The sequence below is a fragment of the Cornus florida genome, unplaced genomic scaffold, assembly GCF_030987335.1.
Source record: "Cornus florida cultivar Cherokee Brave unplaced genomic scaffold, ASM3098733v1 CherokeeBrave_3.0.0_Hap2_Chr01, whole genome shotgun sequence".
Lineage (NCBI taxonomy): Eukaryota > Viridiplantae > Streptophyta > Magnoliopsida > Cornales > Cornaceae > Cornus > Cornus florida.
In genome coordinates this window covers 72,249,049-72,276,516 of record NW_026775571.1, presented here as the reverse complement: position 1 = coordinate 72,276,516, position 27,468 = coordinate 72,249,049, and the positions used below count along the sequence as shown (strand labels likewise).

The window sequence follows — 27,468 nt, the reverse complement described above, 5'->3', positions numbered from 1 at the left end:
AAACAAAAACAAACTTTCTTTTATCTCTTCAAAGTGATTTTTTAAAACTAAATTTTGAAGGTTGTTATGATTTCATAAATTTAATAATAATGTGATATATAATATTTCATAATGTTTACAAAATTTTATTTACGTGTATTTGAACGTGATTTTTTCTAGTATAAATTATATATATTTTTTATTGAGTGGGGAAAGACAAGAGTCGGTATTGGTGAGACTTGTTTGCTACTAAAGCGTTTAACCCAAGCTGCTCCTCTCCAGCTTTGAAGAGAAGCCCTTTTAATGGTTGACAGTGCTTCTTTAAAGTATTTTTATCCACACACTAAAAAAAATTTCTTTTTTGGGCCAAAAGCGGGTGTTCAAAAGCCAGTCCAAACACGGCCTAACTTGGGCCTATAGCGGCTGTTCCAAAGCCAATCCAAACACGGCCTCACTCTCTCACTTGAAAGTCTCTATCGGTGACTCTCTGCCCACTTTCCAACTTTCGTCGTCGTGATGTTATTTGCCTTTCCCTTCCCTTTCGTCATCTCCAGTCCCCCAAATCAATTGAAGCTACGACATCGACGATGATAATCATGACCTTCGCTAGATGTTCCTCCAGTTTTGCAGCGAAAATCGCTCAATTATCGATATTATTGTTGCTCTTGATCTCTACTTGTACTAGTTATGTCTCTGCAAGTGGTGGAGTGATCAACGTCAATTACAAATTCGCCGGCGTGGAACGCTCCCTCAGTGCCCTAACAGCTCACGACAGCCTCCGACACCTTCGGATGCTCGCCGGCGTCGACCTTCCCCTTGGCGGAACTGGCCGCCCTGATGCCGTCGGGTCATTCCTTTCACTTTCCTCTCTCTCTCTCTCTCTCTCTATATATATATATATATATATATATATAACTAAACATGTATATAATTTCTGTAGAAGAAAGTGATATACTTGGGTCTCTATAATCACTTGTGTAGAAGAAAGTGAAAAATTGTGGATATGACAGTTCATTTTATTATTTGGGTTTCTTTTTCTAATTTTCTTTTAATGGTCTGTGGTTTTGATCTTTGACATGTTGCTCTAGTTTCTTGTCGTGAGTGTGTTGATGTGAAATGATTCTTTTGGTCTTACAAGTCGAAATTGACTGATTGAATTTTTTGAAACGGTCCTAGAACCCCTTAACCGTTTTAGTATGTTATAGTAAGTGAGCTTATGTTTGTGTATTTGTGTGTGTGTTTGTCTTGTACTTATTTTATTTTAAATTTTAATTCTATAGGCTTTACTATGCGAAGATTGGGATTGGAACACCTGCAAGGGATTACTATGTTCAAGTAGATACTGGAAGTGACATAATGTGGGTTAATTGTATCCAGTGCAAAGAATGCCCCGAAAGAGGATACCACGGTGTATGCCTCTTGTTTGCGTTTCTTTATGCTTCCCTTTGTTCTCGGTATCCACCTCATTGCAATTTATAAGAATTTAGTCACTGACACTAATTTCTGAAACATGTTTTTAATTTCTTTTATTTTAACAGTTGGAACTTACACTATACAACCCGAAGGACTCGCTTACTGGCAAATTGGTTTCATGTGATCAACAATTTTGTTTAGATATCCATGGCAGTTCAGCTTCCAGCTGCATGGCTAACCAATCCTGTCTATATACTCAGTCATATGGAGATGGAAGCTTTAGTATTGGGTACTTTGTAAAGGATGTTGTCCAATATGATCGAGTATCTGGAGATCTCCAAACTAAATCCGCAAATGGAAGTGTCATATTTGGGTTAGTCAAATTTCTGCTTTTGTTCTCTAATATCATGAATACATTTAAGTAATATTTTACTTATAAAACATGTTATACAATCAATTTATATAATATAATATAATTATTAATATATCAAATCTTGCAATGTCTTATTATATCTCTGTTATTGTAATAATTTAGCTTCTTAAGTTGCATATCGTGTTTATTGTACATTGTTTTTGTGTGTTCTACAACACTTCCTAAATTTTTGGGGAAATTAGGAATTGCACTCGACCTTTTAATTAATTAGAACCTGTTCATTACATATGTTTGCACTATTCACAAACTTCTCATGAGTATCCCATAAATTAAAATCAATTCCATGTTTATTTGCTAAATTGCTAGCTCATTGTGAGTAGTTCCTAACTATTCATCTTCCACTGCATTAGTGTTTATGGCTTCATATGTAATTCACGCCATACAATGATGGGTATATATAGCCAACTCCTTATGCATACATACATGTCCTTCTTCTCCCTTCTTCTTGTCTTCCTGATGTCTCTATGTGGTTATTGTGTTATCATGTTGGGATGTTTACATGCAGCCAATTTTCTAAATTCTTATACAAACAGATGTGAGTGAACTGATTTTTATACCAGACTTAGAGGGGGGTGATTAGGTTACTAAACTAACGAGATTAGGCCGGATATTTTTTTTTTGATAAGTAATAATAACATTAAAAAAGGCGTTCTAAAGGGGAACGTGTCCCTAATACAGAAGTGGAACCGGGACTAAGGCCCCAAAGAATCCAAAAAAGTAATTAAATCTTCTGAAGAGGAGCACATAATTGAAAAGAGAACGAAGAATGTAAAGTTTCACCATTGCCATAGACGACTCTATCCTTTCGAACGTTCTGCTATTTCTCTCCTTCCAAATGCACCATCATACACAATGTGGGACAATTCTCCAGAAATCGCGTACATCTCTTCTCACACGACATCCTCTCCAAACATGATTAATTCTTAGTAGATCGTGGCATTATCTAAGACATACCAAACAACCCAACAATAAGATTCCAATAGTCTTTCGCCACAGGGCAATGCATAAGGAGGTGACTCTGCATCATTCTTGCATAGACAACACCAATTAACAATACAGTTGGCCCTTTTCCTCAAATTATCAATTGTTAGAATCTTTCCCCAAACAACGGTCCAGATAAAGAAAGCAACCCTGGTTGGAGCCATGGACCGCCAAATAGTTTTCCATGGGAAGTCATGATTGTCAAAATTAGACAAGCATAAGAACAAGAATCTTACTTCGAAACGACTGTGGGAAGAAGGAACCCAAATCAAATTGTCATTCTCTCTGCCAACTCTCTTGTCGATACAGAAGATCTAGAAAAACACATACCTCATCCATCTCCCAATCCTGAAAAGAGCGTCAAAAATGCACATCCCATGTAATCCCACTGTTATCAAGCTGATAACAGTCAACTACGTAGGCATGTTTATCAACTGCAATACTGAATAATCCAGGAAATGTACGAGACGGTGGCTGATCACCACACCAAAGATCTTCCCAAAACCGAACGCGACGTCCATCACGGACTTTGAATCTGATATGAGCAGAAAAGGCATCCCAACCCTTCCGAATAGACTTCCACATCCCTACTCCTCCCACAAGGGTAACCAGATGTGTTGACCAGCCTCCATTCTCTTCCCCAAGCTGACAACTCAATTTTCAACTATCACAACTCAATTCAACAAAGCCTTAAACCAACAAATTTCAACTGTCAGAATTAACAGAAATTTTACTATTAATTAATAAATATGTAAACATAAATAGAATGTAGGAATATAAAGCGTAAAATCATTCACAAACATGAACATCGATTTTTTACCTGGAAAACCCATATTGGAAAGACCACGGGATCTAGTTTAGGTAGGTCAAATCTACTAATTCAAGAATCTTTAAGTTACCTATAGCTCAGACTCATGTTGGATGCTCCATCCAAGCTCTGGTTGTGTCAATCAATGTCCACATGCAATCCGCTCTTCAATTTGTGCTTTGATATGTAATGAGTAGGCAATAATCAATTCTTTGTTTGATATGTTGATGTTGTGGTTGATCAATTTTTAAGTATTGAATAAGGCTCCTTCCTTTAGAACTCAATCACACAATATAATAAGGTATTTTATGAAGAACATCACTTGTGACTGAAAAATAAAGCTCTCAATCTCTCTTACAAATATGACTTGTTGCTCTAGTGTTTTTCTTATATATATATATATAACTTTTTTATAGTGTTGGAATGATTATAAATTGATTAGAAATGCTTTGGATGAGTTTTGAAAAGTTTAGAAACCATTTTGAACTTGAAAACACAGGTTTTACCAGCTTTACTAGGTTATCAACTAGATGTTTAATTGATTTAAGTCATTGCAGCATTTTTCAATTGATAGTTTGATCAGTCAATCAAAATTTTCTACTGAGCCTGACTGCATGTAATCTGACTTTAGATACTTCGTTGAGGGGTCAAACAGGCTCAAAATTAGGCATATAATATATTGTTGGAAAGCTTATCATCTCTACATTATGGATATATAGGGCGAGTAGACTATATAGCAATAAAACTAGAGACGTGGAGCATCAAGGGCCCTTTTCTCAGTCCATTGCCGTTTGGATTTTAATTCAAAACTCAAAATCCTAGCTATCAAACCAAATTTAAGTTTCCAAATTTATTCAATTTTCAGTTTTTAAACCATATTCAAACAAATTATTGAGTAGATTTCATTAACTCCAAACTAGTCCAAGTTTCCTAATTGATGCTATACCAATTTAACCAACTTTTCAAGATCAAATTGAAACCTGTTAAAAAGATTAATTATTAAATTAATCCCTCCAAATCCTATGGTCTTTTAGGTCACCCATCTTTCTAAATTGCTAGAGTTTGGAGAAAGACGTCGATGTCATCTTTCGGCTGAGTCTTCAATCTACAATCAAAGCTTCAATGTCGATGCAAGACACTTGATGAAGTGATACAACACCATAGATGAAGACACAACTTTTACTCATGGAATATGACAACACGTCACTTTTTCCTAACAAAATGTACTAAGATAAAGAGTAGCATAAAATTGTTAACGTCTTAGCGAGATTATTGCATTGCAAAAATGTTTTTTTGTGTTGGGGGGCGGGGGGGGGGGGGGGGGGGGGGTGTGGTTTATTCCGAGTTGATAATTAAGAGAAAGGAAGAAAGATTACTCCACAAGCCATTACGAAGAGATGACCAAGTATGTGCAGTTTATTACTTGCCGCGATGAGATCTGATCTTTGTATGATTTTGGAGTTGGATTTTGGTTGTGTGATGGCGTGAGGGACAGGCAATCGAAGAGGATATGAGTCATGAAAATTTCTGCATGTGGATTTATTGGAGAAGTATTTATATTTGTTACTGTCTCGTATCTCCTTTTAAGTTTTGGTTTGTAGTGGTAGTGCACACATTCTCAATTTTTTGTAAATATTAAATTAAACATGTCCTTTATATGAAAATAACCCTGTATTAATTGTAAAGAAGTCGACTACACTGTAGCAGCTGGCATGATAGAGCAATGGATGCTTCATGGATTGGTTTGACTACTTTAAAATGCCTTTAAGGCATTAAACTTGAAGTGAGACGTGTGGTAGAGAATGATCTATATTTGTAGTTCTGTACTATAGACAATATCACTCTCTTGATATATATGGCTGAGTAGCTAATTTATTCATGTTGAAAATTCTGAAATGACAACACAAAGAGTTAAATCCTGATTATGGAATGGAAAAGCCGTGAGTGAGCTTTAATGCTCTGTTTGATACAAAGGATGGAAATTGACAAGGGAAGTGAGAGGGACAGAAGAGGTATCCCAAAGGAAAGCGGTGAGCCTTTTCCTCATATGTTGACTAGTTGAGTGGAAAGGAGTCAGAAGGAAGGGAAGTTGCGTAATTTGACCATTATATCTTTCAAGAATTCAATAAAGTTCTTTTACAACATCATAGGGGGTCTCATTGAAAATTTTAAAAACTATATTTACCCTTCAAGAATATATGTGTATGCCCTGGTTATGTCTTGTCAGCCCTCAAACAGGTCAATGTTTGCAGACTTCTAAATTTGAATGCTGTAGATTTTTGGCTCATATAATTAATTTTGGCTGTCATTGTGGCAGTTTTATACTGGTTCAACTGAAAGGCTGTTATGAACAATGAAAAGTATCATTGTAGCCTTATGATTCCACAGCACATCTTAAATTTCTTCTTTATTATTATTATTATTATTATTATTATTGTGTGTGTGTGTCTGTGTACAAGATGGATAAGTTTGTTAGCTTCCAAGAACTTTGTGGTGTTGCTTTCCACCTACATTGACTGAAAATTCCATTCCTTTTTCTCTTGTTCACACTAATGAGCGGGATTGATGTAGTGCAATAGTAGCTAAAGGAAATGCAAATTTAAAATAGAGATAGATTTAAAAATTTGATTGATATCAAGATTGAGTCCAGTTGTGACCTATTCTAAGCAGGTTTTTGTTTTGAGTCCTATTTAGGTTCTTTTTAGCTTAATATGGAGTTGATTTAGTTTATGCATGTCCTTATGTTCTGGTGAGTAAAGGGTACTTGGATAATTTTACATTTTCTATGTTGGTATGTTGTAGTGGAGCATGTGTTATCTTTTCTGTGTTGATGAGCTTAGGTGTGTCAGTTTGCCTTTACGGAAGTGGAACTGTATTGTTTTGCTGGTTGAAGGTTTTTAATTTTCGTTCCCGTTTTTTATTTCCTGGTAAGATAATTTTGTAGAACCAAAAAGACTATGTAAAGAAGATTAACGAGGGCATTACATCCTGAATACAAGACATAGAAGAACTAACAAAACAAGAGAACCAAAACAAAGAAGGATCTCTACAACAAATCTGATGTGGAAGAATCCATTCCTTTAGCAGCCATAACATGGTAGGATTCCTCAAGAATTTAGAGCAGGCCATAAGTCGTAGTCTGTCAGTATGAATATTCTCCTTCTGAATGGATATCTCATGCTTATAAGAATTCTGGTGGAATCTGCAATTCTCTCTCCAAATAACATACACAGTAGCAGATAGCATTACTTATTTAGGAGAGAGTGGAAGTTATCACTTCTGAGCTTAGCTACTGCGTAGTCCAACAAATCATCAAATGGACAATCAGGCCATTGAAGAATACCTTTGATAGATATACGTCTCCAAATTCCAGGCTGGATCATAGCCCCTTGCAAATCCTGCAAATAGAGGTTATGAATAGGTAAATTCCTCACTTCATTATTGATACTAGCAGCCACTTTAACATCCCTCTCTATCCCAGATTGGTAGATAACTCTAAATCCTTTGCTTAGGACAATAGGACTATGGCTGTGTCAGTTAAAAAACCAAAGAGAAGTATTGAGCCCATTACTGATAAGAAATTAGAAATAGGGTCTGAAACTTCTCTCATGAGAAGGATGTTCCTCCAACTCAAACAGCCCAAGGAGAAGAGGATTGGAGCTTGGGATTGACAAGATTCCAAGCATACCTGGTAAAGACATCCTGATTCCATGAAATAAGGTCTTTAATGCCCGGACCCCCTCTGATTTTGGACAGCGGATACCACTCGATACCACTTTTGCACCACCCTACTGCATAGAAGGCCCCTCCCAAAGGAATCTTTTCAAAATCAGTCGCAAATATTAATTTTTCTTGGAAGGGTTAACTAGCAATACAAATTTATCAACTGCACTCTGCTAGCATGACACAGAAAGTTGGTAGTCCAGCCATGCTCTAGCAGTCATCTTTTCCACCAATTTTCTTCAATGAGATATCTTCAGTTTGGTGGATAAGCAGACGCACACCCAAATTATTTGAAGGTGACCTTCATTGAAACCTAATTTTTCATGAATAGTTACCTTTTTGTCTTCAGAATTCCAGAGAAGAAGAATATAGAGCTCTTACTGTTATTTTGGATTAGACCTAACAGCTGACTGAATATATTAAGACCTTTGGCACTGCTTCCACAGACTCTGTGGTGCCAACTATAAGGTCGTCAACAGAGCACATATGGGTAATTTTAAGAGTTTCACACCTCCACTGATGGCAGAAAGAGCTCAAAGCAGCCTGATTTTGCATAATTCCATTTAAAACCTCCATACCCAGCATAAAGGGGTTGGGTGACTTCGCTTCACACTGTCACAATAATTTTTTTTATTATTTATTTCCTGATAAAGTAAAATTTCATTAAAAGATGCTCAAAAGGGGAGTGCTCCCCAAAATACAACTACACTAAAGAATTCATCTCTATACCCTCAATCTATCCAATAATCAACAAAATCCTCTATAGATATACAAGCACTCCCTAATCCAAAAAATATAAAAAATTCAGAATGTAGTGCTTCAGTACCCACACTGGTGCTTCCACACCATCAAAAAGACCACCCGTTTCTCTTTTCTCTCTCTTCAAACCCCACCTAATGGAAAGGGGGCCTGCCCTCCATGTATCTCGAGCCCTACTTCCCACTATACATCCCCTCCAAGACTCAACCACATCCATTGCAGAGGCCGGTTACACCCAATGCACCGCAAACACTGAAAAGAACACAGCCCATATGTCCCTAGCTATTGGGTAGTGCTAATGGAGATGGCTGGCTGACTCCTCATCTCTCTTACACATACAACACCAATTGACTTCTCAGGCTCTTTCTTAAATTATCCAGCGTCAAAATTCTCCCCAATGTACTGCTTGGTGCAATGGAAGTGGAGGACTGGTGACTATCGTTTTTTTGAATTCAATTTCGTTCCAAGGGTACTGCTTGGTGCAATGGTATAATGCTTAAGCTGCAAAGGGTGGGAATGTGTATTCAAGTTTGAGGGCAGCCAATTTCTGCAAGTAATGTGAAAGGTTAGATATGTATCTAGTCAATTCTCACTGGTTAATGCTTTTTAGTTCTATTGCATTCCAAAATTTGTGCATGCTTGTGTGCATTGTACCTAAGTGCATGCTTATGTTATGTGTGCATTCATGTGTTTGTCTTTTGTTTTTTGCCCAATGTTTTTTCTCCCTCCCTTTGAGAAGCTTTTTGACCTTGTGTTACTTGAACTAATTTTTTTCCCCCTTATTTAGTTATCTAATTATTTGAAAAGGATGCAATGCATAGGTATCTTTACTAAAACAAAGATAGTTTCACATAGTCTGGAAGATGCTGAATCTAATATCATAAGAAATTTCATTACATTTCAATTATTATTATTTTTTTATTTTTTTAGGTTTGTAATGTTCTCCTTTGCGGTTCGTTCTTCTATTTTTCTATTTGAGTACTTCAGTCATCTTGTTTGCATAATTTACTTTCTCATCATGGTTCCTTAAATTGAATCAAGCTTGCAACGTGCTCCCTTTCTGGCTATTAAGCCTATTGTTGAAAGATATAAAAGTTAAAGAGAGAAATTAAAACGTGAAGAACACAAGAATATAACATGGTTCAACCACTAGGGCTTACATCTACCACACGAAAAGCCCAAAGGGCTACATCTCTTTCATTACATTCTTTCTTGATTTTGTTTACAATAACAACCTCTATTTATCGGTGAATTGGGGAAGACTCGTAGCTAGAGAATAAAAATTTCTTGCTTTACAAGTATTTTATAATAAAGGAATTACTGAAAGTCAAATACAAATATGGCAACGACTTGTTGCCCAAGTATAGCAACCTTTACATTCTGTCAAGGAGTGATTTAAGTCACTCCTATTTCTCCAACACCCCTCCTCAAGTTGGTATGCGGAGATTTAACTCAAGTGTTCAACTTGAAACTAAATATGACGTTGTTGAGAGTCTTAGATGAGTTGATCTAGAGATCCGAGATGAGTTAATCCGAAGATTCGAGACGAGTTAATCCGGAGATCCAAGACGAGTTGATTCAAAGATCCGAGACGAGTTGGTCCGAAGATTCGAGATGAGTTGAGTATAGAGTAGGGTATGATAAACCTGCTCTAATACCATGTTGAAGGCTATAAAAGTTGAAGAGAGAAATTAAAAGATGAAGAACACAAGAATATAACATGGTTCAGCCACTAGGGCTTACATCCACGACACACAAAGCCCAAAGGGCTACATCTCTTTCATTACATTCTCTCTTGATTTTGTTTACAATAACCTCCTAAATTATTGGTCAATTGGGGAAGATTTGTCGCTAGAGAATAGAAATATCTTGCTGAACAAGTATTTTATATAAAGGAACTACACGGAAAGTTAAATACAAGTATGGCAACAACTTGTTGCCCAAGTATGGCAACCTTAACTCAAGCACACACTCTTGTCCCCAATGGGACTTGAACCCTCGACCTTTCACAAGGTAAAGGGGATTACCACAAGGCGACAACACTTGGTGGCTATTATTATGCATCTTTCTTTTTATTGCAGTTTAACATGTCAAAAACCAAAACACATAATGAATCCATATCTTTATTCAGAATGCATAACCCTGACTTTTCTGAAAATGATATTTGTTCTTATTTATTTTTTTCCCATTAATATAATTTATTTCCCTGGTAATCTGTTTTTCTTTCTTTCTTTTTTTTTATTTTTTATTTTTAATTACTTATGTAGCGTTTGTGATGTGATGTTTCTGAGTAGGTGTGGTGCTAGACAATCCGGGGATCTTAGTTCATCTGAAGAAGCACTTGACGGGATACTTGGCTTTGGAAAATCAAATTCATCTATGATTTCACAGTTGGCTTCATCTGGAAAAGTGAAAAAGATGTTTGCACATTGCTTAGATGGTGTAAATGGTGGTGGCATCTTTGCAATTGGGCATGTTGTGCAGCCCAAAGTTAACACAACTCCGTTGGTACCAGACCAGTATGTGATATCTTACATTAGAACTTGATCACTGTTGTTGCACCTATAGTTATTAATTTGTTTATTGTTCCTCTCTCGATGCTCTTTTTTGTGTGTGTGTGTGTGTGTTCATTATGCTGATTGGATTTTGCTTGCTTAATTTGGGATTATTAGATCCGTCTGGTTATCTGATAGAGTGAACAATATTAATTATGCATGTTTTAATAATTATGGAGTAAATTACCATCCAATTAGTCGTTATTTACATAATAATTCTTTTACAAGTAATTATATTTTCCTGCTATTGTTTTCTCCTTTCTTCATAGATGGTTTTCTTTTCCTTAGAAGGGAAAACTTAAATGAGATTGTGATTGTTAGATCAGAATCAGGGTCATTTCAGAATAGAATAAAAATCTTTCACTTGTCAGCGGAGTTTTCCTGAGCCTTTTTAAAGATGCACTTCAACTTTCATGCCATCAATTTTTTTGACATTTTTCTTTCTTTCCTCTTCTCCCTCTTCCTTATTTGTCCTTAAAATTTATTGGCACAAAGAGTCCATTTAGGAGGTGCATTTAAGACTTCTCCGAAAAACCATTGCAATAGTTCACTGGGTTGACTGTTTTTTTTCGCAGGGGACCATAATTTTGAATTGACAATCAGTAGGTAAGTAGTGCTTTAAAAAGAATGAAACATCTGATTGAGAAAAAGGATTGCATGATAATATGAAAGAGCAAGTTATTTGTGAAAGTAAGTTCCATTAATCTTTATGAGGATTTTTTTTGCCATTGTTTACATTTTGTAGGTGTCATTACAACTCTGTATGACTACTAGGCAGAGTTTGAACTTGTGTTCTAGTAGCTGCTACCAATGAGAGTATTCTAAAGTTAAAATGAAGCTTGAAGGTTATTTGGGTCATGTGCATTTGTTTCTGTGTAGCTAAAATAGGAAAAGTTACTCTCTATTTCTCAAGGAGTGGTCTCCTCTATTATATGTATTACTACGTAATACGAGTATATATTAATACTCTCTCCTTTTGAGGCCCTCTTTCCCTTTCTCAATTTTATTTTATTTATTTATTTTTCCAATTGAGGCTTCTTTCATTTTTTTTTTGTGCTCCACTGTTTCTTTTTTGTCTTTGTTTTTTTCTAAAGCAAGTTTCCCACTTTTTTTTGTTCTCTCATTTTGCTTTGGCTTTTACACTAATTAAGGCTAGTGAAGAGAGAGAGTTTAGAGAGAGAAAAGGTAAAGCTCGTCGTTTTGCAATTTTAATTAAATTGTTTGTTATTTTGATTTGAATTTCAGATGTGAATCGGTTGAGATATCTTAAAAAATATATCTTGTTAGACTTCATTTTTTGTGGGTTTTCCATTTTCATCAGTTCTAAGTCATTTTACTTTTCTTTTGAGACTTATTTATAGCTAAAATCATGTTTTGATTTCTTTAAATTCTATTTTTTTTTTCCCCTTTGCCAATAGATTTTTCAGATCCTGATATTTTCTGGAAATTTTATTTTGAAAGGTTATTTTCTGAAAATTTGCTTGAGCCTTGGCATATAAGGCCTTCAAATTTTTTTGTTTAATTGAGAGTCCTTTAAATTTTTGCTTAATTAAATTTGTGTTTTGTTTCGTTTTTCTGTATTGGGGACGCGTTCCCCTTTTGAACGTTTTTCTAATATATCTTTACTGTCAAAAAAAAAAAAAAATTATTTGTGTTTTGTTTGGGAAGTTTCATAAAAATCTTCTTTAAATTACTATTTATATATATATTTTTAAAACAATTTGGTAAAATTTTGGGTAGATATATTTTTGTATGAATATAATGAATAGGAATTTTTTTTTTTGGCTTACAGTAGTCTTATATTAGATGTAATGTTCACTTATAAGTTTGGCCCCCCCAACCATTCAATCCTGGCTCCGCCCCTGATTCCAGCCTTGTCTTTCTGTTGTGAGCTGATCACATGTTGTGGATTTCAAGAAGATGATTTTGATCTTAATTACAAATTTAAATTGCCACCTAGGCATCTGACTACTAATGTATTAATTTTCGTAATTTCATATGTTAAAGCATCCTCAGTCCAAAATCTAATTATTTGGTTGGACTTGTGACTTGTTCCTCATCAGTTGTCTTAAGTAGTGATATTGGATGAACCCGTATTAGCAGCCTCACATAATGTTGCCTAGCTTTCTTAGAAGACATCTTTTAACAAACCCATCTTGGCAGCCTATTATAAATTGGTGGGGAATTCTGACCTACTTTTGGTGGAGATTTTTGATCTACTGAACAATCTTCTAGTAGATCAAGAGCAAATTTCATTCCAATTATTTCTTTTTCGACTGCCTTTTGACATATGAAGATTTGTGGTTGTCTTGAAGCTTCATGTGAACTTCAACTCGTTCTCTGTACATGATCAAGTTTTCGGACTAACCATCCTAATTATAGTTGGAGCTCCTCCCTATTTTGTTGTCTTCTTTGATTTAAAGTCTTGGATCGGCTTCTGCTCTCATGTCAACTGTTGTGGTAATGGAGTATGAGGTGATAAATTTATTTTTAAACCATATCGAAGCTGAAGTTTCTTAGAGAAAACGAAGGAAGGACATTGTGTATTGAGCAAGCTAACCAACATTTTCTTAAAGACAAATTTCATTACTAGCTATGAAGCACCGATATGGAAACGGGATACGGTACAATACAATATGGATACGGGACGCGGGTACGACATGATAGAGACAAGGCGAATTGGCAATATGATAAGCCTAAAAAAAATAAAAATAAATAAGATGCAGAACACGATAGGATGCAACAATAAAATATGAATATATTATTATTATTATTATTGTTTCTGGAACACTATAGGAATACGACAATAAAATATTACTATATTTTGTTATTATATATACCGAAATATTGATTTTTGACCTTTTAATTTGCAATACTGTGGATATATCCTAAAATTTATTCACAAATAAAGAATACCCAATGCCTTTTTGACGTGTAAGATTTCATTAAAAGACACTCAAGAGGGGAGCGCTCCACCGCTCCCAAGAGAATACACAAAAAAACTGAAGACGGCCAAATATAATTTCAAGCTATCAACAAAATCCACAAGATCCCCCACTTATTTACAATTTCGCCCGTTAACCCAACAGAAAAAAGAACTCAAAATATTGTTTTTTAGAGACCAAATAAAAGTCTCTTCTCCATCAAAGGATCTCCTATTCCTCTCACACCACAAGCCCCACCATAAACAAAGGGGAGTGGCCCTCCAAGCATCTCTGGCTCAGCTATCACTATACACCCTCTCCAAGACTCAATCATGTCCACCGTAGACTCGGGACATCCAAAACATACTGAAAGCCAAAACATAGACCAAACATCTATTGCCACCGGACAATGAATAACGATGTGATTCACCAACTTCTCAGGTTTTTTGCACATGGAACATGGTGACATTAATTAACCACAATCTGACGCCTCCTTCTAAGATTGTCTAAGGTGAGGATACTCCCAAGGGCAGCTGAACAAACGAAGAAAGCCACCTTCAGGGGGGCTTTCGATGACATTCCAAGGGAAGGAGGGGCCCAAAATCTCCAAACAAACACTGGTAGAAGGAATGGACTGAAAAAACCTCTCTCGGGAGACCTGTTGAAACCATCTCATCCATCCCTTCCCCCTCCACCACTTGTCTATATGGCAGTGCTATGGGTCATTACCCAATGTTGGTCGCTGTTAATAGAGGATGCTGGGAGGAGCAGACTGGATATACACCTTACCTTTGGCATATTTGCAAAAAGTGGCTGCTCTGAAGATTCGAACCTGCATTCTCACGCTTGACACCTTGAGCATTTTATTATTGCACTCGGCAAGGCAATTACATGACATAGAGAACTCATTTCATCATTTAAGGATTCAAGAACTAAAACAGCTTACAAACTAGCATAGACGTTTTAAAATAAACCTCCATCATGTTCAACTTTAATCAATCATTACATCTCATCCATAAGTTCAGTGACAGAAGCAAAAGCACACAAAAAAAGAATAGAAAAAACAAAAAGATAAACCCCACAACCCTCTTCAATCAACTTCCAAGAATGTGAACAGTGTTGGGTGAAGCCTTGAAGCTGAAGGGTGAAGGTGGTGGTGGTGATGAGGGTGATTGTGGTGGCAGCTGGTGGTGGTAAAACAGGGTGGTGGTGACGATTTGTACTCGGTGGACGGGAAGGTGACGTCGTGGTGGTTTGTGGCTGTGAAGTGAGAGAACGAGGGAAAGATGGTAGAAGGAGAGGAGAGAAATGTGTAAGAGAGAGCCCCATCCCCAGCCCTTAAAGACCAACCAAATTATTTGGTGACTGGAGCTTCTTCCTTATTTTTTCTTCTCCTTTTCATCCCCTTCTTCTTGCCTGTTTGGTTCAAGCAAAGGACTCTACCTCTTGGTTTGGGTGTTTCAGCTGTGTACAACTGGGGGAAAAAAAGAAAAAAAGAAAAAAGAAAAAAAGAAAAAACTGATATTCCTAGACACTTCTTGGCTGTAATGGGCATGTGTCTGGCCGTGTCCCACCCATATACATGTCGGACACATGTTCGATACGGCCAGGGCATCCTACAGGGGTATCTGAGCATCATAGTTCACTAGTTAAAAACTCCAGTTTATTGTTGTCTTAACTTACATTTATTATAGAGTTTCTTCTGATTTCACCATAGCGGCTTTCTTGAACTTATAATATATTCATACTCAATTGTCAAGATTAAAAGAATCAAGTCAATTGCAATATCTTTTAAGAGAATTACTCTGATAAGTAAGAATTAGTTCAAATAGGATTCTGAGGTTCAGTTTTTTACTTTAGGGTGCCTAACACGAACAATACTTGTAAACACTAAATCTTACTATTAGAACTCTAAATCTCTCAGTGCATTAAAACTAAAGCAAAAGCAAAGAGAAAAAAATACTATTAAAAGCCTCTACAAATAACTAGTATTGTAGCTTGAATATTGGCATGTTACCGTCATGCTGTGGTACTGCTGAAGTACTCATGACCAATGTTGCTATAGAATCGTGGATAAAATTTCTGTAGGGCTCCTCGGTTTTCTGCTCCAGCATCAGGAACACCAGGGAAAAAATATTTTAGGATCTTTGTTCATAAGACATGATCAAATTTACACTTTTGCTTCAACTGTTTAGCTCCACAAATCCTACTCCTTTCTGGCTTGGGAGTTGGGACTCAAACTTGCAGTATGAATCAACGAGAAGCTAAAATAACTGAAGCTTACTTTGAATCTATCAATCATACTTCTTTGACAATTAAAGAGTAATATAGGGTGGAAGCTTAAAACCTTGTTATTAATACAATATTATTTGTTATTTGAGAGTAATTACTCTGGATGCATTTTCCTAGTTTCTAAATGTTGGTTCTACTGTCAATGCTAATCACCGGCGTACTAAATCCAGTTGTGTCAAGTTAGTCCCTCTTTGTGATAAAGCATAAAACTCAGAATCATGTAATAGTTGAGATAATAGATGTGTCACTAGAAGTTTCAACTTTTAATACTCAAAATCATCTCTCTATGAAATGCTTAAAAATGGATTGATATCTTGTTCGAGGTTTCATCAAATTTAAAAATTGTCTTTTGCACCATTGAAATACTTTTGTTCTTGAGCATGGAGACCCATTCCATACACAGAAGAAATTAAAGTGCATAACGTTCTAGTAGGATGTGAAATGGATATGCTTTGTTCTATTGATGTAATTAGTAATCTACTGAAGTTTCTTATTTTTACTATTTAAGTTGAAACACATGCATTTCATCTATCCTTGGTTTATCTTTTGTTTCCTATTATGAGGAAATTAATGCTCTTTCTACAATGCATTGCATTGACCAGGGGCACATGGAAAAATATATGATCAGTGGAATGCAGATGGGCTTCCTTTTAATGTTGTTCCATTTTCTTAAGAGAGAGTGTATTTCTGTTGCATATCAATGTTCCCAGTTTTGTTTTTCAAGCATTTTCCTTTCTGTATTTATGATTTCTTATTCGCATTATGGTTTACTGTTATCAATCATGTTAAACTTAAATATTGGTCTGTGGAATTGCAAGTATTAAACTAAATTTTGTTATAAAAAATCTTAGGCCACATTACAATGTCAATATGACGGCAGTTGAAGTTGGTCGTGATATTCTAAATCTTCAAACAGATGTATTTGAGGTTGGAGACAAGAAAGGGACAATAATTGATAGTGGTACAACCTTGGCTTATCTTCCAGAGGTGATTTATGGGCCATTAGTAAACAAGGTATAGCGTATATTAATGTTTTACTTATTAATCAAATTATTTTAGTTGGTGAGCACAATGGATTTTTAGAATTAACTCGTTTTAATAATTTCTTTGTTAGATACTGTCTTGGCAGCCTGATTTGAAATTACACACTCTTCACGAACAGTATACATGCTTTCAATACTCTGGGAGGTATGGTTTATAGTATATCAAGTCATATATAACTTCTGTATTTGGAAATGGTATGAAATTATCTATCCTTTTAGGCTTTTTGGAATGCATATTTCATCTGAAAATACATGTTTTGCATCATTTTTGCTTAGAAGTGTGGATATATGGATTTTGTGCATGGAGAGTGTTTCCTAGACTCTAAATATTGGATGTAGCAGTTAAAACCCTGTCCATCTATATCCTAATTTTTTGAAAAAACAAACAAATTCCATAATTTTAAGCTTTTATTCTTTTTTCTTTTCTTAACATAATTCAATAGAGGAATAGATGCCCTGGTTATCCTAGTGACAAGCTCACTTTTACTGTTGGAGCTGGCATATCAATCTTTCTCTGGTCAAGTAAGAGGATTAGTTACCTTTCTTGGTAGTCAGTACTCAATCATAATAGATACACTATTCATAGATCAATTGATTTACTGTTGATTTTATTAGTTATGCAGCTAACTCTTCATGGCAGAAACGGTTATTTGTTGGAAAAATGTGTTTTATATATGTAACACAATTTTTAAGAATGGGTACTCCTAGTGTGAAAATAATATTGAGTCGGGACATTTCGAACTATGAGAGCTCATGATTCTGCTTCTGATGTTATCTAATATAGTCAATGGACTCTTGTAGCCAACTAACGGGCAGCTTCATTTTCTTTTCCCTTTAAATTATTATAACTAGACCATTTTCATCCTCCAAATCATCCTTCATTCCCATTGAGATCATTTTCAATATTATTTTTATATTTAGTTTGCATTTGCAAGTTCTTTTAAAAAGAAAACAGTGAAATTTAACTTGGGAAAATATGTATTATTTTCTTGAAATTGTCTCAGGAAAACAATGAAATTGATTTTTTAAGGACAATGTGTAGATTACTTTCCAAAATATTCTCAAAAAATTGGAACTTAGAAATTTGTTATTAATTAGGGAGATCTATTCCAGGTATGACTTCTTAACAGCTTGATGAATTTTGATCTTAATCACATTTTTAATTGAGGATATGCACACCCATTTTGATGCTTGCGCGCATATGCACAGACAAACACGTGTATACATCATCTTTTTAAATTATTCAAAGTGCTTTTAGAATAAAATATGCTCTCAATTGATGGCGTTATGGAATAGGTCCATTGGTTCAAATTTTTTTTCCTTAGTTGGTACTCACACACACATGCCTCCATTGAGGCTTGAACCCTTGATCTCCCTTTGGGAAGTAAGGGTCTTATACCACTAGGCCAGTATCCCGTTGGTTCATAGATATATTTGAACATTGTTTTCTTTATTAATGATGCAATGCTCACAAATAAATAGTAGGGATAATTTGATTTTTGACTAGTTTTCAAGCCTATATTACAAATAAAGCATATACGAAAAAGAATAGGTGTCCAAAGTCGCATAAGACAAATTAATTACGTATTTGACAACTTATAAACGGCTAATTTCGTATTTGACAAGCGCCTATACATTTGTGTCCAAATTACTCCTCACATTATACAAAATGACTTTCCCAAAACCATTTATGAACAGCCTCCACCACCACCACCACCTGCTGGCGAACCCTTCCTCTCCGGAGAGACATTCCGGCAAACCACCACCCGTCATGAATCACCACCACCCACTGGTGAACTCATCCTCTCCAGTGAGACATGAAACACAAACTGTCATTCATTTTTTTTGTTTTTTTTGAAGCTCATCCACAAATATATATTGATATTAAACTATGAATGCAATTGATTCATTGCCCTCTACTTTCAATCTGGCCACTTATGAATAAGTTCTTCATCCACTAAAATTCCTATTATATGAATAGCCATATTTCATTGGCTTCTTCTGAATTATTTATTTAAGATTTTAGTTATTTCATTAGCTTTCTGTGTTGATGTTGAATCTTTTGTTATTATGGTGCATTATTTTCATTAACTAAATCTGTTCAGATGAAGAATTTCTCAGGTCAATCCTTTACTGTCCTTACATATCTAATTCAAGTAGTTGTTGGTAAATATAGGTTAACAGAAGTTTACACAATAACTTTTCTTCTATCAATTGCAGCGTTGATGATGGATTCCCCAATGTCACTCTCCATTTTGAAAATTCACTTGTTTTGAAGGTTTATCCTCACGATTATCTATTCCCCTTCGTAAGTATCTTGCCTTATGCAAGTTGTGCTGGGATGGTTATTTTGTTCTTTAACTGCTTTACACTTTCAATACTGTGCTTTGATTATAACTCAACTATTGTATCCACGGGCTCAAATATCTTAATTCTTTTAATAACATAGATTGAAAGTTTTGGTGATACAAACTTTTTGTTAATAGAAGAAAGTTCTGGTTTAGTTTTTCACCTGAACTATTTGATGTGCTTAACAAATCTATGATTCAAGTGATATCTTGCAGCTACCAGAATATACATATATTCTTCATAGTAGGAAAATGGGAGTATAATAGTTCAGTTATTATGCGATTCCTTGTGCCGCATGACCATAAAGCCATATATTTGGAAAGCCTACCAATGAATGATGTGGTGCGGTATTAGAGTACGATTCTCACATGCTTGCTATTAAGAGAAAAAAAAGAACCTTTGTATGTATGTCAAAGTATATGTTCCTATTATATAGTATGATTGTCACACACTTCTTATTTATATAGACACACACATGTTTATAAAGATATATGCATGTGTGTTCAGATAAGTGTTGCTTTTCTTGTGTGTGTGTCTCTATTTATGTAATTATTCCAAATTCCAATATATTCCAGTAGGACATATGAAAAAAAATGTTATTTCTCTGTTACTTGTACAATTATATCAACCTCAACAAACCCCTTTTGAAAAAATAAAAATAAAAATGAAAAGTCCTCGAAAAACCCTTATCCCAGATAAATTAGAGTGGTTACATGAATCTTTTTTTCTTTTGATGAAGATGGCCATATATATATGTATATATTATATCAAATAATAGGTTTTTTTTTCTTCTGCCAGTGCTGCAGTGCACTCTTGTTAATATTTGCCTACTCTTTCCAGCAACTTCAACCTTGGTCTTGGCATTTCTTAGTAGAAGAAAATTTGGTTTATGTTTCACATGGCCAAACATCTTAGCCTTCTCTTATCTGTTCCCAATTTTGCGTTCCTACCTTTTCATGACAATATTTGTATCTCATCATGTTCTGCATCTGCTATCTTATAAAGTTCATTTACATCTGCGATGTTTACAGGATGGTTTATGGTGTATTGGTTGGCAAAACAGTGGGATGCAATCCAGGGACAGTAAGGACATGATCCTTTTGGGAGGTGTGCACCTAATAACTGTACATGTTTATGTCAATCTTGATTCTTGAGTGCTAAATTTCCTAAATAAAGTTTCCGTAAAAATTATTTTCGTAAATAACCTCGATTGAAGCTTCATTTACTTTCTTGCAAATCAGTTGGTGCCAGAGGCCCAGAGAATGCAACTCCACCGAGGACATTAAATTATGTGTTAGATATATGAATACCCTATCCCGTCCATCTGGAACTCTTGATTCAAACTTTTCGTTACTGGGTAAACGATGCCTCTTCTTTGCATTTATTACGGCTCTTTCTACACGAGTATCGTAATCGTAATTGGAATAATTTTATTACTCCAAAGAAACCCAGTTCCTCTTTTTCAAAAGCAAATCAAAGATTGGTCGTGTTCGTTTATGATTCTCATGTATGTGAATACGAATCCATTTTTTCTTTTTTCGTAACCAATCTTCTCACTTACGATCCACATCTTTTGGAGCACTTCTTTTATCTTTATGTCCGGAGCCTCGAAGGAAAGATCTTTCTTTGAAGAATTTTTTTCTATTTTTATAGTTGGAATTAATCAGTTGTACCTATACACTAATCCAAGGAGAGATGGCTGAGTTATTCATAGTATAGCATTGGAACTGCTATGTAGGCTTTTGTTTACCGAGGGTTCAAATCCCTCTCTTTCCGTACCTTCACCTAATTCACCTATGTTATTGAGGGCAATGTATCAAATAGGAATATATACCATTATTCCAACAGTTAGACCGTTCTTTGATATAGGTTCTCTATTCCTAATTGCGGTGGCACGGAAAAAATACTGGAAAGGGTAGTTAAGGAATGAAAATCCCCCTGGTGATCTATGATTGCATAAATGGGAGAAAAATAGAAATCCAGATCAAGCCCTTTTTTCTCTTAACCTTAGGTTAATTTACTTCTCCGAAAGGGAGCAAAATTGTCCAAACCCTTGTTCTTGTTATTTTAGTTAGGTTAAAGTTTTGACGGGAATAATGTTCTACTACTAGCAATTCATTTATTTTCATATATTGGATTTGAATCAGATTTCAGATCAATATTGATTGACTGCCTCCATTATGTTGTTGCTAGCAAATACCACTATTTTTGGTTTTGGATCTTCCAAATCATTCCTGCAGGAGATCCGGACCAAATTTTTTTTCTCTTCCTTCGATAAAAAGATTCATTCTCTTCATAAAAAATAGGAGGTAGAACCAATAAAGATTTCGTTTTCGATTCATCCTTGGAGTTGAATACCTCATTGAAGAATTGTTTTTGATCCAATCCACGGTTGAAATCTTACAAGATTTTCCAACTTTCCATTGCAAAAATAATTTGTGCTTGTGGATAATGTTTTATTCTTTCATGCTACCATACCGTATGCTTCTCACTTTGAGTTATTTTTCCAGTACTGCATATTTTCATTTTATGATAATTAAAGTACTTTATTGTGTCTATAAAGTTGAAAGAAATTTCTGAAGTTCCTTCTTCTTCTTCTTTTTTTTGGTTAGTTAACTGGTCGCACACGCCCAAAAGTGCCCACTATGGGGATCGAACCTCTCACCTCCCCACCAAAGACCTTTCGTTTTTTTTTTTTTTTTTTTTTTGTGGATACTGGGTGTGTTTGTGTTTGCTTTATGATTTAACTTCCTAAAAAAAAAAGGGGAAAAAAAAAATATCTCACCTCCCCTTTGAGGAAGGAGAGATTATACTAGCTTTACCAATAGCCCACTGGTGAATTTCTGAAGTTTAATTTCTGCTTTTCTGTTACTTCAACATGATCTACTAAATTTTTATTGCACAAGTGAATAAATATTCATATTGTCGATGCATCTATTGTTAATCAGCTTATATGAAGATGAATTTGGTGGAAGCTGAAAAGAAATGGAAGGCAGAAAAAGTACATGAATTAAAGCAACAGATTAAACCCAATGAAGTAATCCTTTTGCACAAGTGTTACTCTGATGATTTTTTGAATAATAAATTTGATTTTGGTATCCGTATGATAGTTCTCTTGAGGTGCGTGGTCCTAGGGGGGTGGGGGTTTGGACTTTCATTCGGAGGGGGTGGGATGATTTCTGCAAACATGTTCATTTTCGGATTAGAGATGGTAGGAGGATCAGATTTTGGGAGGATCTTTGGTGGGGAGTTTCTCCTTGCTCTCGCTTTCCCACGGCTCTATAGGATTGCTTCTCACAGACAGGCCATGGTGGTTGATTGTTATCACCTTGATAACGGAGACTGACTTGGGAGTTGGGATGTTCAATTTAGGAGACACTTTCAGGACTGGGAGATTGAGGAGGTTACTTTTTTTTTTGGAGGTTCTGTATCGCCAGGTGATCACAGTTGGGGATTCTGATTGTTGGCTTTGAGATCCCAACTCTCAGGGTCAGTTCGAGGTTAGGTCCTTTTTTATGTGCCTTTCGGTTGGTATCGGAGGCCCTTTCCCTTGGAAGTCAATTTGGCGTTCTAAGGCTCCCCTTAAGGTAGCCTTCTTTGCTTGGACTTCTGTCTTGGATAAGATTTTAACCCAGGATAATTTGAGGAGGAGGAATCAGGTGGTGGTCAATCGTTGTTATTTGTGCTTGCGTGATGAGGAGACAGTTGATCACCTTCTTTTACATTGCAGCATGGCTAGAGACTGTTGGGATTTGATGCTTGGGTTATTTGGGGTCCATTGGGTTATGCCTTGTTCCTCTAGAGGTTTGATTGAGGCTTGGAGAGGTTTCTCTGTTGGGGCTCTCATTCAGGATGCTTGGAGGGCTACGCCTCTTTGTATTTGGTGGTGCATTTGGCTGGAAAGAAATCGGAGATATTTCGATGGAAAGGAGAAGCCTATTTCTATGCTTAAGTTCTCTATTATTTCTACTCTTTTTTGTTGGGTCTCAGGGAGAGATTATAGATCTACGGAGGAGATCGTTGTTTTTTTGGCCTCTTTGAAGGTTTGAGGTGCCTTTTGGCCCTTGTGTTTCCTTGGGTTACGCTCCCCTTTTGAGCGTTTTCACTAAAATCGTACTTATCAAAAAACGTGCTGATCTGTGGCATGATAATATCTGATTTTGTATTTATGTGATGGTGAGTTTTTGAACTTTCACGTTCTTGTTTCTTCATACTGTTAAAACCATTCAAAAGATACAATCATTCTGAGATTTTGTGATGCATTGTTTTGTTATAGTAATCAATTTTTGACCTTTCATTCCAATGGCCAGCTGTAGTTTAGGCTGAAAGTATGATAAAGCTTAATGGATATGATCGATGATACTTTTTCCATGAGAACAGGTGTTTCTGGATTCTTCTAAATCCTAAAGTTTTATTATGTTTGCAGATCTAGTACTCTCAAATAAGCTAGTCTTGTATGATCTTGAGAATCAGGTTATTGGATGGACTGAGTATAACTGTGAGTATATTTTTCATTTATAAGTTTCCTTTCTTTTAATATCTTGTTTTGGTGTTTGTTTAGAATCAGCCATAAGCTAGTGTTAGTTAAGTAATACAACTTCTTCAATATTATTATTTGCTAAATTTTCACATTTCTAATAATCATTTAAGACATTTTTTTAGCTTTATTTTTGTCATTTATTTGCATGTTAAAGTTCGTATTGAGTTCTGAAATGATGGTGATGATTATAGAATGGATCTATGTGCTACTACTTGAAAGTGACAAATTTAATCACCAAACTACCACTTTTCCTGTTTCATGGTATCAAATTTTGCCTAGAACTCTTTGCTTTAAAACACCAAGCTGCACCGGTTGCCAAGGCATTATTGAGGTTGGGAGTGCTTTCGGTCGGATTTGATACTCCTTTGTAATCAAGTGAATAAACATTTAGAATGTTCTTGCTGCAAACTGTCCATGCTTATCGGTGATTTGGGTTTTTAGCTGGTTGCGGGGAAAGAACTTCACGGGTAACCTTTGTACATAAAAAAGAAATATTAAGTTGTGACACCAACCATGTACTAAGAATCAACGTCTAAACCTGAAAACCTGATCAGCGTCTTACAAATTTCATTCTTGTTTGAAAACTTGTGGATAAAAGATGATGCTATATGTATTTGAGCAGCTTTTGTGAAATGCTATATGGAGCATGTATATAATGATTGATTACTCTTGGATCACATTTTGATACCTGGTTGTGCGCATAAGAGGTAGATCAGGCCACTTATTATTCTTTCAAGGGTACATAGATTCTTCGGAATTTCCTCCTTAAATCAAAGCTGTGTTTTCCATTAGAGAAGTATGAATAGGCTTGATATGTCCTTGTATGACTAGCTAATAATTGATAGTTTATTCTGTAGGGCTTACAAGAAGAAAGCAGCATCAAAGAGAAGAGGAGAAGAAATAGAAAAAGGAATAATTTATATTTCTCATTTCTAAAAGCATTTTGTGCATAATAGATTCTGTCGCAAAAACCATCCTAAGTTGGAGAACCAAAATCTACTATGGCAATCTGCCACATAGCACAAAATTGACCTACCCCGCTATGCCTTATATGCAATTTGCCTACTCTTTTTGTATAAAGGAGTACAGATGGAGCCTGCAGTTAGCTTATCCCTGATCAGGGATTGTAAACTTCAATATGTTTGTTTTGGTGCTGGATTATCTTGTTGGGCAGTGACCTCATTTAAAAAAGTCTTTTAAACCACAGTGGCTCAGATAGTCTTTTTCTCGTGGCTCCATACCCCTACATCCGCAGTGAATTTATAACTGGTATTGGCCATTGCACTCTTTTTTTTGTTTTTCAATATATCTAAAACTCTCAGACCTTTTAATTAGCAGAGGATTCAGCTCGGTCTATATCAGTTTAAGCCTTTACCCTTAGATGACTATAGTTGGAAAAATAGTAGACCTCTTGTTGGATAAGATATAAAACATTTGAGATACTGGTTCTAGAAGCATGCACAACCTGTCTTGCAAAGCCCAGGGCATATTCTACATGTCGGTGTCTGAGTGAAAGATAAGTCTACCCAGTAGCCAATATCTTAAAAGATGTTCTTCATCAACATGAGGCTATGCCTCTTTAAGCATCTCATCAATGGTTTTCTTCAATGGTTGTATCTGGTTCTCTTGCTCCAAACTTTTTTCTATTATTCAGGAACCCATTATATATACTTTCTATGTGGAATATAAACTCACTTTTGTAATATTGTTACGTCTAGCCACAATAATGTCTAATGAAGCAAGGTCATAAATATTAAACTCCCTAATGAGAAATTATTTCAACTGCACCATCTCCTCGAGGTCACATGTCAGTAGGACAAAGATGTGTAATAATAAATTTAAACCCCATTATTTGAAAGACTCCTCAATTTATGCATAGCTCTGTACGCAGCTGGTCTACATCCCTATTATTCGAGTATGTATTAGAAGATGACTTACAAGATTATTTCTTTGCGGAGGATGGAATAAGTTCATTATCAGCCTACTATGGTATTTATTTGCTCAATACTCCATTAGTAATACAGAAAAAATATATGGATTTCCTTGAATTGGGCTTAGAAGGAAGAAGAGGAGCTAGTTTTTGTTGACTACTTGACCATGTGATAGGAAGTCAGGTATTAACCATATAGATTTGTCTTTGTGCAATTGTCAAAGAAACCAGAAACGGAGATTGTACGGTCATCCTGAAAAATTATGTGATTGGAAAGACAACTTTAATTATGCTTAGACATTCAGTTATATATATATATATAGGTGTCCTTTTCAATGTCATGCGAAGAAAAATTAGGTTTTTATCATGTTTAGGTGCAAGTGTTTACGTCATAATATCAGCAACATGATAGTCCATTACTGATTTTTTTTCTTTTTTTTTCATTGGCAAAAAACTCGCACACCCATTACATAGTCCATTACTGTTTTTTCCAATACCATTTCTGTTCGTTGTTCACGTAGTACATGTACATAGCATTTTTCTTGCATTCTTCCCTCTTTTTCTTTTAATGGAGGAATTTGAAAGTACCAGTTTCTGTATTACTGATTTGCTAATTTATAGTTGAAGTAGTTAAGCTTTTCTATAGTCTGGTTTCAGACAGATGGAGTGGTAGAATGATGTCTAAAATCATATCTGATATGTGTCAAAGTGATTGAATTTGTAAACAAATCATGGTCCATTTTTTTAAACTTCAGAGTGTTCCACTTTGGATCTGTTAAATTTGCAAGATGTATATACGTGACTTGGTGCTCGGGGTTTAAACTTCCAATATTTTGTAAACTGATGCTACTTTATAACGATTGAAGTTTAAACCTGTTTTGAATCTTTAAAATTTTAGGCATGGTTAAAGGAATGTAAATGTAAGAAATCCTTATATTTTGTCACAGGCAACATTTAGTTTTACTTTTGACTCGTTTATTGTTGATTTCAGGCTCTTCAAGTATTAAGTTGCAGGATGAACTGACTGGATCAGTACACTTAGTAGGTGCTCATTATCTGTCTTCTGCTTGCAGTCTCAGTATCCAGAGGGCTATAATCATCTTCTTGTTAATCGTTCTGCTGCAAAATTTAGTATAGCGAACCACCAGTAAGGTGTGACAAAGAGACAGAACTGCCGCAACTGATGGAAATTCTGGCGGCAAAAAAAAAAGAAAAGAAAAAGGAAAAAAAAAAAAAGAAAAAGAAAAAGTTGAACATAAGATATTCATACGGATGATATTGATGCATCTACTACTACTGTGGTATATGCATTGTTTACGCACAACACACACATTAGGCTAATGGAATTAAACTTGCAATTTGTATTTAAGTTTCTATTCCCATAGGAAATATTGAAGATGACAGGCATATCCGTAGGCCATTGTTATTGTTTGTAGTCTTACTAAATGGGTGATTAGGCCATTGTTCTTGTTTGTAGTCTTACTAAATGGGTGATGTATATGCTCATTGTATATATACTCAATTTTTGCCCTCATTAAATAACATAGAAACTGTCGCTCAATTTCTCAGTCTTAAAGGATATGCTTTAACTTGGCCTTTGGCATCTAGAGGTTGTACTATAGTTTCAACTTTGGATAGGAAGCCAGTAAGCCACATATGTAACTATCTTCCAGGTATGTTCTCCTTTTTTACTCATTTTTTCTGGTAATGATAATTCTTTTCCATCGTCTTTCAAATCT

At 35.5% G+C, this 27,468-nt stretch overlaps 1 protein-coding gene across 3 annotated transcripts; it reads left to right on the top strand.

The window, feature by feature from the left end:
- The first annotated feature begins 433 nt into the window (after positions 1 to 433).
- LOC132300282 (aspartic proteinase 36) lies at positions 434 to 27,290 on the top strand. Of its 3 annotated transcripts, none has more exons than XM_059797311.1 (10): positions 434 to 826; positions 1,260 to 1,389; positions 1,518 to 1,765; positions 10,391 to 10,615; positions 16,719 to 16,881; positions 16,982 to 17,055; positions 19,131 to 19,218; positions 20,291 to 20,366; positions 23,686 to 23,757; positions 24,657 to 26,714. In XM_059797311.1, the coding sequence occupies exons 1-10, from the start codon at positions 567 to 569 to the stop codon at positions 24,701 to 24,703; spliced, it is 1,383 nt and encodes a 460-aa protein (XP_059653294.1). In that variant the 5' UTR covers positions 434 to 566; the 3' UTR covers positions 24,704 to 26,714. The 3 variants fall into 3 exon arrangements, with proteins under 3 accessions (XP_059653294.1, XP_059653287.1, XP_059653300.1); XM_059797304.1 differs by lacking the exon at positions 24,657 to 26,714 and adding an exon at positions 26,721 to 27,290 and having other exon boundaries at positions 435 to 826; XM_059797317.1 differs by lacking the exons at positions 434 to 826; positions 24,657 to 26,714 and adding an exon at positions 26,721 to 27,290 and having other exon boundaries at positions 1,291 to 1,433.
- Positions 27,291 to 27,468: the final 178 nt, after the last annotated feature.